This window comes from Dendrobates tinctorius, unplaced genomic scaffold (genome assembly GCF_039654945.1).
Source record: "Dendrobates tinctorius isolate UK_male_01 unplaced genomic scaffold, ASM3965494v1 ptg000011l, whole genome shotgun sequence".
Lineage (NCBI taxonomy): Eukaryota > Metazoa > Chordata > Amphibia > Anura > Dendrobatidae > Dendrobates > Dendrobates tinctorius.
This window is the reverse complement of record NW_027361679.1, coordinates 7,908,165-7,923,459: the sequence shown is the minus strand read 5'-3', so window position 1 is coordinate 7,923,459 and position 15,295 is coordinate 7,908,165. Positions and strand designations below refer to the sequence as shown.

The window sequence follows — 15,295 nt, the reverse complement described above, 5'->3', positions numbered from 1 at the left end:
CTCACAAACTCCCCAGCACTTGTGTCCATAAAATGGCCACTGGTGGAGAAGAGTGTGAACAGATCAGTCCATCAGCCTCCTCACAAGTAAAACATCTCACATGGGAAAGCTACTTCTCTATTGGAGAAGGCTGATATACTGATCTGGTCACATGCTCTTCCACCATCAGACATTTTACGGATAGAAGTGCTGGTGAGTTTGTGTGGAAAGCTGCAACAATAAGAGAAAGTGGCTGACCTCTTTATAGGGGTTGTCCACTACTAGGACAACCCCTTCTTGAACTAAATGTTTGGCCCCAAATAAAATTTGAAAAACTATATTCACTTTTCATGCCAGCTCTTTTACTCGCTCTCCCCAGGGCTCTCGTGTAGTGTTGAGACACGTGACCCTGGCACCCAATCAGAGCTGACATAACTCTTCCCGCATACAGGATTGAACATGAAGTCAGAGAGACTTGCAGACCGGGCGTGCACCCTTCTTTCAAATTGCCTGTACTGCTGCCTTTCCTTAACTTCAAATTGCAAAAATTACTTTTAACCAAGAATACAAGCATTTAAGCAAAACCAAATTGTCCACAGTGGTGGCCAACCACTTTACTTTATATTTTATAAATCAGAGGCAAAGAGGCTATTTCCAGTTACTGAGGGCACTGTGCTTATCAACTTCAATGTTGATTGATAGGTTGCACAGTGGATTATTGTATAGGTGCAGTGTCAACGTTGCATTTTAGCCGTAATCTAAATTTGGCAATTTAGTCCTTGTCCTAATAGGATTTTTTTTAAGTCACCCTGGACCTCATTTTAGTTTGAGAACCTTAAAATATATAATGATAGCCAATGTGTTGTGTCCTGCTTTTCAACAGGATGCAAAATATGGTGTCAATGGAGACTTAGCAAGCCAAATAATCACTTTGCATTTTAGGCACTTTGTTTGGAGTCCATAAACGACTTACTTGGAAGATCTAGTATAAGCAGGGCAAAAAAAACATTGAGCTTACCACTGATTTTTTTCACACAAATTTTGGACAAAATTCCTATGAAAAACATCTACAAAATGCTTCATACATCAATGGGCAAAGCTCATTCAACCATTGTAATGGTTACATTTTTTTTTCTGTGTGGTTTCCAGAATTGTTTCTATCAAGTAGGACTGATCCGCATGTGGCCCTGCAGCATTTTAACCTATAAAACTTAGAACTACATAAGTGATGTTCTTAAATTTATGGTATCTCACTTGGGCTTATTGAGAATTTTGCACAAGATTTTGTCTTGCTTGTGCTTGTAGACTTGTCAAAAAATTGACATGTTATGTGTGAATTCAACTTAAAGAGAACATTTTACTGGATTTTTTTCATATAACCTAAGAAACTCCTATAATTGCTGCTGCTCCACTGATTCTGGAACCGTTTCTCTTTGTATTCTTTGCGCCTCAGTTCCCAAGTTATGCCCCTGGTAATAAAGTTGCACATTTTCCCTTCAACTACCTGTACCTATGTCACAGAACTTCCTTTTGCGCGCAGCAAAGTTTTGATTGGTCAGCATCAGTAGAGAAAAATAAAATGCCCACAGGAGTTCTGTGGTGTATGCTCAGTTGGCTGAAGGGAAAATTTTCATCTTTACAACCAGGGAACAGTTCAAGTATCAGTGGAACAGCGCCAATTGGAGAAGGTACTCACAGTTTAAATAAAACAAAAATGAAAGGTCCTCTTTGAAGTAAACTTGGCTAGTCAGACAGGTGGGTGCCTGGTGACTTCTCTCCGCTGCCCTGGATTTACAGGTATTCAACAGCGTGTACATATAGGCAGAGACCTGTCAATCCAGGGCAGCCATCAGGGAAAAACCAGTATTGGATAGAAAAAGATAACTATTATTCCAATATCTTTTAGTTGTATAAAATGTAAAAAAATGAATAAAAATGAATGTCCTCTCTACTGTGACATAAATTGTAGTTTTATCTGATAGGTTTCCATTAAAAATCCTGATATGACTCCGGCAGGCGGAGTTCATGTACAATGTGGTGAAAACAGAGGAAGGTCAACAAAGGAAGGACTGGCATATGTGACTTACAATACAGAAAGCAATGACAAAGAGATAACAGTAACCGTAAGTTTAATTGATAGAACTGTAACTGTAATCATAACTATTTTGAAAACCTCTTCAGTATTTTGGGGGAAAAATCTGACAGCAATTAAGGACAGAGATACCTACAAAGATTTGCATCATCTTCCCTAATATGGCTCTGAAAGATTGTAAAGGGATCCTGTCCGTTGGCAGCCTGGTGATTTTTTGCAATAAGCATGTGTATTCTGACAAAGGGCTGCAATCAGCATTCTCTCTGCTTCTATATGCTGCTCTGGCCTACCCTTAGAAAAGAGTATAGACCATCAAAGTTCAATAGATTTACCTCATTCTCATATTGGCCCAGTGGTCGCCCTGTACTTACTAAGGAATATTTGTTTAGATGAGTATAATATCCACCAGAAACATCCAAATAGCAGTTTTAGGAAGATCAAGATTTCACTACAGCGAGTTTCTATGCCTTCAGATTTCTGTTTATGTCATACAAGTTCCCATTAGAACAAGTACCCTTTAAATTCCATAGACTTTTTCATTTGCATGATTTACTGAAGACATATCCTATTTATGGATCAAAATTGTCCGTTCAAGTTAAAGGATCAAAACAAACAGCACATAGTTGCCAGCCATCCGTGCTGCATATTGGGGCTTGTGCACACGACCGACTCGGCAATGCAAGTCTATGGGTCTGTGGAAAACATCGGACCACACTCGGATGTCATTACTGACACAACAGAGAAGGAACAGAGAAGGAGGAGGAACCTTTTTTCTGTCTCTCCACCTCTGAGGAAAAACTGATTCCACTCTGATCAAACTCTGATCAGAAAAATTTGACCGTGTCTGCAAATGGAGAGAAAACGGTCGGGTGGCCCTACCCTTGGTAAAAGCTTTAGAAACTTTTTATTTTTATTTTTTCAGAAAAGGATTTTACACTGATGGTAAAAATGAACACACTGACTGTTCTAACGCTGACATTTAATTCATAATCTTTGATTGTCTATCTGATAATATTACTAGTGAATATCCAGAAAGTTCAGTTTCTTCCATAGATTTAATGTTTTCATTGTTTCTGGCTCCATTTAGTGACCAGAGTCATAACCGCAGTGTTATTGTGTTTACTTCCTGAATCTTTTTCCCCCGTTCACAATGTATTCTGGGAAGGTTGCATGGCACCCTGGTAAGTTTTGCAAAGGATTAAGGTTAGTCCAGCCCCCATTTTCCCTCCAGTTCTCCATTTTCTCTCAGCCTTCATCCTAGAAGCATCTCATTTCTCTTCTCCCTTTGTGACAGCATCGCTGGCACGTAATCACGCTTCCTATATCTAATTTCTGTCTCAGTTGAGCTTGTTCAGTTAGTTTCCCCTCCTCAGCTAGTAGTGCAGATGTTTATTCTTAATGTATTATGTATGATATGTATCCCTGATGTACCCTGCCCTGTATTGACTCAGTGTATATATATTTTTTTGTTTGTAGCTTCACAGCATCTATATACCACCACGTTCAATAAAACACAGATTCAACCTACAGTCTCCTTATTGGACCCCAGTATAGTGGTTTAGCTGCCTGTATAAGCTACATGAAGTCTGCTTCAATTAGTGAGGACAGAACACTGACCAAATATGGATGAAAAGCCAATCTAGCACACTAAAGAAAATTGTATGCAAAAAACACTTGCATTTGTATTCAGCCTTAGGTCTCATTCAGAGATCAGTAATTTTTCTGGTGTGCAAAAATAGCACAAGTGTCTTCAATGTTTTAGATCCGGGTTTCATCAGCAGTTTTTCAGTGTGTCAGTTTTTACCGTCAGTGTCTCTTCTTCAGTCATTTTCTGGTATGAAAAAAAATACAATAAATTACAAAGTTTCTCCGATCCATTACATTCTTAAAAACGGATTGCACACAGAAGGCAATGTGTGCTGTCTGTGATGTTCAAGGACCTATCGTTGATTTACATCAGTAATCTTGATCCATGATCAAAAATGAACATGTCTCCGTGATTTTTTTTAAGGAATACATGATCTGCCAGAAACCACAGACATGCAAACAGTCCCATAAATTATATTGTGTATATGTTGTATTAGTGAAAGACATTGACATCTGAATTCTGTCAGCTTTACACAAAAAAGGTGTGATGTTATATAATGCATACAAAAGAAAGAGGGTGGATCTCCAGCGAAGATAATTCCAATTAAAAGTGAAAAAAATCTTCTAATTTAGTCTGAAAATAGTCTTATTTTTATACTTTTAAAGGTCAAAACCAATGTTGAAGGCTGGGAAGATGAACAACAGGCTAATGTAACAATGACTGCAAAAGCATACCGACCTACCTGGCATCCACACTACCTGTATATCGCTGTAAACAGTGAGCATGTAACGGATTATGTCACTATCAATTTGCACATAAAAAACAAGGATAATACAGCACAAAACATTAAATACTTCACCATTCTGGTAAGGAGATTTCTTATGTTCTATATAGTTGTGTTTGTGAATATTTTTATTTTTTTCTTCTGATCATTATTTTGTGCAAAACAACATTTTAATTTCCTGCGAGATAAAACAATATAATGCAACAGTAAAACAGTACGAGCATCCAGAGTTCCTTGGCAAGGATATAAATGCACAATACATGACAAAATCCAAATCAAAAGAACATTTCAAATCCACTTGTAAGAAAATTCTCATGCACTCTAGTGAGGATTAATGGAAAAAATAGACATCATATCTCTCCTTTTTTTCTGAAAATGTGCCAAGTTCACTACCAGATCTTGTTTACGTTCTCACATTGGTAGGCCCTGAGTTGCTGGGGAATTGTTGACTTTCACAAATTTGTAGGGCATTGAATTGGTCACTCACTAATTTAACCCCTTCATGAGCCAGCCTATTTTGACCTTAATGACCTGGCCATTTTTTGCAATTCTGACCAGTGTCCCTTTATGAGGTAATAACTCAGGAACGCTTCAACGCATCCTAGCGATTCTGAGAATGTTTTTTCGTGACATACTGGGCTTCATGTTAGTGGTAAATTTAAGTCGCTAATTTTTGAGTTTATTTGTGAAAAAAACAGAAATTTGGCGAGAATTTTGAAAATTTTGCAATTTTCAAATTTTGAATTTTTATTCTGTTAAACCAGAGAGTTATGTGACACAAAATAGTTAAAAAACAACATTTGTCACATGTCTACTTCACATCAGCACCATTTTGGAAACAACATTTTTTTGTTAGGAAATTATAAGGGTTAAAAGTTGACCAGCAATTTCTCACTTTTACAACAAAATTTACAAAACCATTTTTTTTAGGGACCATCTCACATTTGAAGTCACTTTGAGGGGTCTATATGGCAGAAAAAACCCAAAAGTGACACCATTCTAAAAACTGCACCCCTCAAGCTACTCAAAACTACATTCAAGAAGATTATTAACCCTTCAGGTTCTTCACAGGGACTAAAGCAACATGGAAGGAAAAAATGGACATTTTAATTTTTCCAACAAAAATTTTCTTTTAACATCAATTTTTTCATTTTCACAAGGGTAACAGGATAAAATGGATCCTAAAATTTGTTGTGCAATTTGTCCTGAGTACACCGATATCTCATATGTGGTCATTAACCACTGTTTGGGCGCATGGCAGGGCTCAGAAGGGAAGGAGCGCCATTTGACATTTTGAAAGGAAAATATGCTGGAATATTTAGCGGACACCATGTCGTGTTTGGAGAGCCCCTGTGTGCCTAAACATTGGAGCTCCTCCACAAGTGACCCCATTTTGGAAGCTAGACCCTCCAAGGAACTTATCTAGATGCATAGTGAGTTATTTGAACCCCCAGGTGCTTCCCAAATTGATCCGTAAAAAAAAAGTACTTTTTCACAAAAATGTTCTTTTAGCCTCAGTTTTTTCATTCTCACATGGGCAGCAGGGTAAAATGGATCATAAAATTTGTTGGGCAATTTCTCCTGAGTACACTGATACCTCATATGTGGTCATAAACCTCTGTTTGGGCACACGGCAGGGCTCAGAAGGGAAGGAGCGCCATTTGACTTTTTGAATGGAAAATATGCTGGAATATTTAGCGGACACCATGTCGTGTTTGGAGAGCCCCTGTGTGCCTAAACATTGGAGCTCCCCCACAAGTGACCCCATTTTGGAAACTAGACCACCCAAGGAACTAATCTAGATGTGTGGTGAGCAGTTTAAACCCACAAGTTCTTCATAGAAGTTTATAACGCAGAGCCGTGAAAATAAATTTTTTTTCCTCAAAAAATGATTTTTTAGGCCACAATTTTTTATTTTCACAAAGGTAACAGGAGAAATTGGATCCCAAAAGTTGTTGTCCAGTTTGGCCTGAGTATGCTCGTACCCCATATGTGGGGGTAAACCACTGTTTGGGCACACTTCAAGGCTCGGAAGGGAAGTAGTGACGTTTTGAAATGCTGACTTGATGGAATGGTCTGCGGGTGTCATGTTACTTTTGCAGAGCCCCTGATGTGCCTAAACAGTGGAAACTCCCCACAAGTGACCCCATTTTGGAAACTAGACTGCCCAAGGAACTTATCTAGATGTGTGGTGAGCACTTTGAACCCCCAAGTGCTTCATAGAAGTTTATAACGCAGAGCCATGAAAATAAAAAATCATTTTTTTTCCACAAAAGTAATTATTTTAGCCCCCAATTTTTTTATTTTCCCAAGGGTAACAGAAGAAATTAGACCCCAAAACTTGTGCAATTTTTCCTGAGTACGCTGATACCACATATGCGGGGGTAAACCACTGTTTGGGCACACATTGGGGCTTGGAATGGAGGGACCACTGTTTGATTTTTTGAACGCAAAATTGGCTGGAATAAATGGTGGAGCTATGTCGCGTTTGGAGACCCCCTGATGTGCCTAAACAGTGGAAACCCCTCAATTCTAACTCCAACCCTAACCCCAACACACCCCTAACCCTAATCCCAACCCTAATCATAACCCTAATCACAACCCTAATTCCAACTCTAACCCTAACCACAAGCATAACTCTAATCCCAACCCCATCCCACCCCTAACCCTAATCTTAACCCTAATTCCAACCCTAACCCTAATTACAAGCCTAACCTTAATTCTAACCCTAACCCTAATTCCAACCCTAACCCTATTTCTAACCTTAACCCTAATTCCAACCCTAACCCTAATTCCAACCCTAACCCTAACGGAAAAATAAAAATATTTTCTTTATTTTATTATTTGTGCCTACCTATGGGGGTGATAAACGGGGATTTATTTACTTTTTTTATTTTGATCACTGTGAGAGTTTATCACAGTGATCAAAATACATGAATAAATCTGCAGCCGGCAGATTCGAGTGGGTGCACTGTGCACGCGCCCGCCATTTTCCAAGATGGCTACGCCCATGATGCGGGACGGCCAGAGGGACAGGAGGTACCGGGGAGGGTGAGGGGGGGATCGGAAGGCTGAGGGGAGTGGAGGGAAGGGGGAGGGGAGCTGATGATGACTGCGGCGACCGATCGCTGCCGTCAGTCGGTGGTGGCGACCGATCGGTTCCGTCAGTCAGTGGAGGTCTCATCGGTGTCTGCAGCCATGGCTGATGCTATTGATAGAGTAAAAGCCGGCAAATGATCTGCCGTGTTCAGGATAGAATAGAATAGGTTTTAATAGAATAGTTAGAATAGATATATACACATAGAATAGACGCATATACACTGCTCAAAAAAATAAAGGGAACACTCAAATAACACATCCTAGATCTGAATTACTGAAATATTCTCATTGAATACTTTGTTCTGTACAAAGTTGAATGTGCTGACAACAAATTCACACAGAAATCAATGGAAATCAAATTCATTAACCAATGGACGTCTGGATTTGGAGTCACACACAAAATGAAAGTGGAATGTAATGTCCTTAAAACAAGTCAAAATGAGGCTCAGTATTGTATGTGGCCTCCACGTGCCTGTATGACCTCCCTACAATGCCTGGGCATGCTCCTGATGAGGTTGCAGATGGTCTCCTGAGGGATCTCCTCCCACATCTGGAATAAAGCATCCACCAACTCCTGGACATTCTGTGGTGCAACGTGACGTTGGTGGATGGAGTGAGACATGATGTCCCAGATGTGCTCAATCGGATTCAGGTCTGGGGAATGGGCAGGCCAGTCCATAGCTTCAATGCCTTCATCTTGCAGGAACTGCTGAAACACTCCAGCCACATGAGGTCTGGCATTGTCCTGCATTAGGAGGACTTCAGGGCCAACCGCACCAGCATATGGTCTCACAAGGGGTCTGAGGATCTTATCTCGGTACCTAATGGCACAAAGGTTCAGCCAACAGCACACAGATTATTCAGTTGGATGCACGTTCCAAAGTCCCAGGACCCATTAGGAACAATATTACCAGCAAATATGTAGAAGGAACAGCATCCATTCCGTGTGAAAAAGTTGTAATCCTTTGATTTGAACTTTTTCACCCAGACTGAATGCTGTTCCTTCTACATATTTGCTGGTATCTAATGGCAGTCAGGCTACCTCTGACGAGCACATGGAGGGCTGTGCGGCCCTCCAAAGAAATGCAACCCCACACCATTACTGACCCACTGCCAAACAGGTCATGCTGAAGGATGTTACAGGCAGCAGATCGCTCTCCACAGCGTCTCCAGACTCTGTCACGTCTGTCACATGAGCTCAGTGTGAACCTGCTTTCATCTGTGAAGAGCACAGGGCACCAGTGGCAAATTTGCCAATCCTAGTGATCTGTGGCAAATGCCAAGCGTCCTACACGGTGTTGGGCTGTGAGCAGAACCCCCATCTGTGGACGTCGGGCCCTCAAACCATCCTCATGGAGTCGATTTCTAACCATTTGTGCAGACACATGAACATTTGTGGCCTGCTGGAGATCAGTTTGCAGGGTTCTGGCAGTGCTCCTACTGTTCTTCCCTGCACAAAGGCTGAGGTAGCGGTTCTGCTGTTGGGTTGTTGCCCTCCTACGGCCCCCTCCTTGTCTACTGGCCTGTCTCCTGGTAGTGCCTCCAGCCCCTGGACACTACGCTGACAGACACAGCAAACCATCTTGCCACAAGCTCGCATTGATGTGCCATCCTTGATGAGCTGCACTGCCTGAGCCACTTGTGTGGGTTGTAGAGTCCGTCTCATGCTACCATGAGTGTGAAAGCACAACCAACATTCAAACGTGACCAAAACATCAGCAAGAAAGCATTGGTACTGAGATGTGGTCTGTGGTCCCCACCTGCAGAACCACTCCTTTATTGAGGGTGTCTTGATAATTGCCAATAATTCCCATCTGTTCTCTATTCCATTTACACACCAGCATGTGAAATTGATTGTCAATCAGTGTTGCTTCCTAAGTGGACAGTTTGATTTCACAGAAGTTTGACTTGCTTGGAGTTATATTCTGTTTAAGTGTTCCCATTATTTATTTTTTTGAGCAGTGTATTTATATATGTATTCTATGTATACAGTATATATTTAGTGTTTTGCGAGCTGTCAGTGTGATTTTACAGTAGCTGCATATGAATTGCTGGCTTTTCAAAGGACACCGGTGCATACAAATCGAACAGCACTTGCATGGTCCGAGTGGTGTGCGATTTTTTTCTTGCACTCATTGACTTGTATTGCTGAGTCTCGTCCAAGATAAGCAGCAATACACAGCATGCTGTGATTTTTTTCTCAGTCCGATTTCAGCTGAGAAAAAAAATCACAGATGAGATGTCACTTATTGAATAACATTGGTCCAATTGCAATCCGATTTTTTTATTGGATTGCACTCGTCCGTATTTCTCGCAAATGGGTATGAGCCCTTACTGGGGTGCTGACTTGTCTCGTTCCCAGCAGGGAGGCGGCGCGTTGTTTTGGATCAGTCGTGAACCAATCACTAAACACAAGTGCATAAAGGAGTATATTAATCACACACTAAACAAATGCATCAAATATTAACATATGGAAAATACAGCAATATAACATATATCAGCACTATAAGGTCTTCGGAACGGTGTTTCATCTCTTTCCACACTCTTACAAGCACAAAAAAAAAACATTTTGCGGGATTGGGAGCAAACATTGAATAATACTGCATACTGTGAGAATAAAAACTATTAAGAATATATTGGCTGAAATGGTTAGATTGATGGATGGAGAAGGGATGAAGTGTGTATGTGTGTATGCGTATGTGTGTGTGTATTCACAGACAGTACTCTACCATTCTCGTCAGGTCTAAGAGATGTATGCAGGTTGTATTGTGATGTCTTGTGACAAATCCCCAACTAATTACATATATAAAATATGAACAACTGAACTATTGCTACGTCAGAAATAAATGATGCTGTTAAATGGAAATGTCCTCAGATTCTAATCAGACAACATTTTTCATTTGCTAGATTTTGAGTAGAGGAAAAATTTTGAAGACAATTATTCAGAAAAGGAGTAAAACAGAAACAGTTTCTGCAGTAAGATTTGAAGTGACACGAGACATGCTGCCTTCTTTCAGGATTGTGGCTTACTACTATTTGTTCTACAGCGACCAAATACTTGAATTAGTGTCTGACTCTGTCTGGCTTCATATGAAAAGAACCTGCAAAGGCACAGTAAGGAATATGTATTATATTACAATTTATTCTAATATTTCTAAACACTGTTTTTAGGTGATTCCTTTGTATCCCTGTTCATACTGCACCCACACACACAAATGATACACCATTTGAAAGGTAAACTTGCCCCCTTCAGCAAGAAAATAGCCAAACAAGCCACACATTCATAATGTGATCACAAAATATAGTTTAAACATTAATTTTCATAAACCTGCAGTAAGGAAAAATGACCTGCAGGTGGCACCACAGTACCCCAAAGCACACTACCAACACATTTGTAAACATGCACTGCTTTTTCGATGATTACTTCGCCCTACACACACACAATACACCATTTGAAAGGTAAACTTGCTCCCTTCATCAAGCAAACAGCCAAACAAACCACACATTCGCAATTTTATCACTAAATACAGTTTAAACATTCATTTTCATAAACCTGCAGAAAGATACAATGACCTGCAGATGGCACCTCAACCGGAAAACATTTTTTGACCTCTGCTTATCAAAACAATTTATTGTATTACCAATCTACATACTGTATATAATTACCTGTCTGTGTTCATCAGCTCATGAAATACATTTACATTTGACCAGCTTGCTTTTTCTGAAATTACCTGCGCGCCCGACGACTAATGTGCGAAAATTTTGCACAGGCCAAACTAGTATTATAATATTTAACACTCCAAAGTTTTGATTATTTGAACTATCCTTTTTAGGCATAAAGGGTTGTTGAGATGATCATCATTCTTGCTTTATCATATGCCGACAGCATTTTCAAAATTACTGCATGCCTTATGCATGCTGTATTACAGAACTTTTCCCTCTATTGATATGAATGGGATTAGTGTAAAATAAAATAAGTGCATGTATTTCAATAAAGTGTGTGGTAATATTATCAATTTTGTGGCATATTTTCACTGTATCACCATAAAGTGATTAAACCAAGCCCCCTATAACACTAGCACAAAAATATAAAGCACAGAAGAAACAGAAGACATATCAAACATAAATGGAAAAAACTGTTACAAAATACTGAAAAAAAACTGACAGACTATTCTATATATATGGAAAAGAATGCCATATATTTTTCTCTGTATGATCCAATTTTTAGCATGCATACAAGTGCTTCTCACTAAATTAGAATATCAGAAAGTTAATTTATTTCAGTTCTTTAATACAAAAAGTGAAGCTCATATATAGTCATTACAAACCGAGTGATCTATTTCAAGTGTTTATTTCTGTTAATGTTGATGATTATGGCTTACAGCCAATGAAAACCCAAAAGTCATTATCTCAGTAAATTAGAATACTTTATAAATCCAGCTTGAAAAATGATTTTAAAATCCGAAATGTTGGCCTATTGAAATGTATTTTCAGTAAATGCACTCAATACTTGGTCGGTGCTCCAATTACTGCATCAATGCGGTGTGTCATGGAGACTATCAGCCTGTGGCACTGCTGAGGTTTTATGGAAGCCCAGGTTGCTTTGATAGCAGCCTTCAGCTCATCTGCATTGTTGGGTCTCATATCTCTCATCTTCCTCTTGACAATACCCCATAGATTCTCTATGGGGTTAAGGTCAGGTGAGTTTGCTGGCCAATCAAGCACAGTGATACTGTTGTTTTTAAACCAGGTATTGGTACTTTTGACAGTGTGAACAGGTGCCAAGTCGTGCTGGAGAATGAAATATCTATCTCCAAAAAGCTTCTCGGCAGAGGGAAGCATGAAGTGTTCTAAAATTTCGTGGTAGACGGCTGCGCTGTCTTGATAAAACACAGTGGACCTACATCAGCAGATGACACGGCTCCCCAAACCATCACTGATTGTGGAAATGTCACACTAGACCTCAAGCAGCTTGGATTGTGTGCCTCTCCACTCTTCCTCCAGAATCTAGGACGTTGATCTCCAAATGAAATGCAAAATTTACTTTAATCTGAAAAGAACACCTTGGACCACTGAGCAACAGTCCAGTTCTTTTTTTCTTTGGCCCAGGTAAGACGCTTCTGGGACTGTCTATTGTTCATGAGTGGCTTGAAACAAGGAATGCGACAATTGAGGCCCATGTCCTGGATACGTTTGTGTCATGGGGTTACTGCGACAATGTGGAGCCAGAAGACCGCAGCATCTGATTGCTCCTACTCTGGTGCTGAGAAGAAGCACTTTGCCTTAATTTTAAATCTGTTTATTCCTTCTGGCAGAACAGGGGTTAATAGGACATGTTGGAAATCCCTGTGTAACAATTATATGGGTACTACGGAATCTGATTGCATGGGATAATTTGACACTGAGACCAAAGTTGATGCAAATAAGTATATTAAACAAGCGTAACAAAACTAACAGGGCATATCCTGCAATAATAACGAAAACACAGCACAATATGGAATGATGCAAGTAAAGCAAAACTAACAGAGCACTTCCTGCAATTGTAGCAAAAACACAGCTCAAGATAGAAGTGTCCAGAGTAACTGAAGACTGACCGTTAATATAACCAGTCCAACAGTAATATAACGCAGGTGTGTACAAGGCACTAAACATAGGAGTCCAGCAGAAAGTATGTGAGTAAACACACCGCATTTAATGAAGCAGTCAAGCGATATTAAGAATGAGCACGCACACAGCACTAAAGAAAAAGCTGGGAATGCACTCGGCACTTAAACGTGGAAGTCCAGCTTTATACAGGAGTGGCATTAACTAGAGAGGGTCACTATGTGTACCTTTTGGCCTGTAAGACCTGCACAAGTTCCGCACAGCAACCCACATAAACACAGACCTAGAGAAGAAGAGGATGTTAGTATTCCTTACAGGCCACAGCCGTTCCAGGGGCGAATAGCTCCAACTAGAAGTCCAGACAATAGTTAAGCACAGACAGCATTAGGGAGACACTCAGAGTACTGTAAGCAGCAGAACAAGGAGAGGCAGAGCACCGAGTAATGAGCAGCAGGGAGTCCATCAGCAGAGCAGCAGGAGCTCAGGAGCCAACAGCAACAAAATACTAAGGCAAAGAGGAGCACATGACCTGGACTTAAATAATCAGGACAGACAGGAAGTTCCATAGCAGGGCAAAATACAAGACTCCATCTTGGATCATGGCAAACAGGCACAAAGGAAAGTCCAGAATCCTTACACCCTGTGCTCATAGCTGAGCTTGGTTAGTCACTCCTTTTCCCTTTATAATATGGGCTCTAATACAAATCCTTGTCACAGCTAGCTTTATTGCTGCATGGCTAATGGAGGGAGAGGAATTCTTATGAGAAGGAGAGTTAGAGGTGTTATTAGTGACTGTTGCTTGGTTTGTATGTGTTGCAATTCCTTATCCTTCTCTATTTTGATTTATGCCCCTACCTTCACACCCCAATGCATTCCTCTGTTATATGTGAGTGAATATTTTGTATGCCTGGAGTTTTCTGTTAACCTTTGTTTGCATTGCCTTGTTTGTCGGGTTGGTGTACTATGGTGCACAGTAGCGCCCCTCTTCCCTGGGTGGGGGAAGAGAACAGACGGAGGGCTAACTCAGGAGATAAGGCAAGAGAAGAGGCCCTGGCATCTTCACTTTCGGAAGTATCCTGGGGAGTAGGGCACCCCCTAGTGTTACGGACAGGGAAGAAGCTCCTGTCCCGGGGTCACCTGACAGTTGTGTCGTGACATTAGCTCTGACCGCAACATTTTTCTCTGATCCGTGATGGATCTTATCATTGCTCTCATGGGGCAATTGCAGCAGCTCAGTCTGGAAGTGGCAGATTTATGTACAGTGGTTTGGAGCACCCTAATACACCTGGTGTGGGAATCTTGTCTTTCAGACAAACCATAGTGGAGCCCAAGGTCTTGTTGCCTGACAGGTTCTCTGGGGGGGCGTGACAAGTTTGTTATTTTCAGAGAGGCCTGTAAACTGTACCTCAGGTATTGTGTGGTTTCCTCAGGTACAGAGGAGCAACGTGTGGGGATAGTAATCTAGCTCTTCAGGGGGACCCCAAGGATGGGCGTTTTCTCTCCCGTCTGACTCTCAGTCGCTTCAGATAGTGAAGCAATTTTTTTCAGGCACTGGGCCTTAAATATGATGACCCTTTATTGCATCTCCTTAGCTGAGTCCACTTCAGCAAGGAGACCGAGCGGCGGAGAAATATTACTTGATCGCCGTCTTCGCCAGAGACATAGGATGTCACCTCTGTGTGCTAGAGGTCTGGGATCAAGGGAGTTCAGCACTGATCCTACTGTGGAACCCATGCAGGTGGGTGTGGATTCTCACTCTGGTAAATTGTCTGTTTGGTGTAAGGGGGAGTGTCTTTTGTGGTAAAAAGGGCTATTTCGTGGGCACGTGTTTTTCCCAACCACATAGTAAGCCTCCGCCGGAAAACTAGTACACCCAGGCTGTGGGGAAGTTAGCAACCTGGGTGTACTTATGACCTCTGTGGGCAGGACACAGCTTTCTATACCAGCCATAATCCACATGGCTGGAATTTAGGTGGACGTGTCTGCATTTCTTGACAGTGGGGGCAGGGTTTAATTTCATCAACACTAGATTCATCCAGGTACAAGGCCTCATGTTGTGAGTTCATTTTCCCCTTCACCGTTGATGTCTGATGAACTCCCTCTGCTGGTGAAGAGAGGTAGTGAAATTGATTGGGATGGGAAAAACCTG

At 41.0% G+C, this 15,295-nt stretch overlaps 1 protein-coding gene across 2 annotated transcripts in view; it reads left to right on the top strand.

The window, feature by feature from the left end:
• LOC141100922 (venom factor-like) overlaps window positions 1–15,295 on the top strand; it is a 481,958-nt gene that overhangs the window by 174,116 nt on the left and 292,547 nt on the right. For both annotated transcript variants that reach the window (XM_073589703.1, XM_073589701.1), the window contains exons 11-13: window positions 1,962–2,102; window positions 4,325–4,525; window positions 10,450–10,656. In XM_073589703.1, coding sequence (XP_073445804.1) covers window positions 1,962–2,102; window positions 4,325–4,525; window positions 10,450–10,656 — 549 coding nt within the window. The remainder of the gene's footprint in view (window positions 1–1,961; window positions 2,103–4,324; window positions 4,526–10,449; window positions 10,657–15,295) is intronic.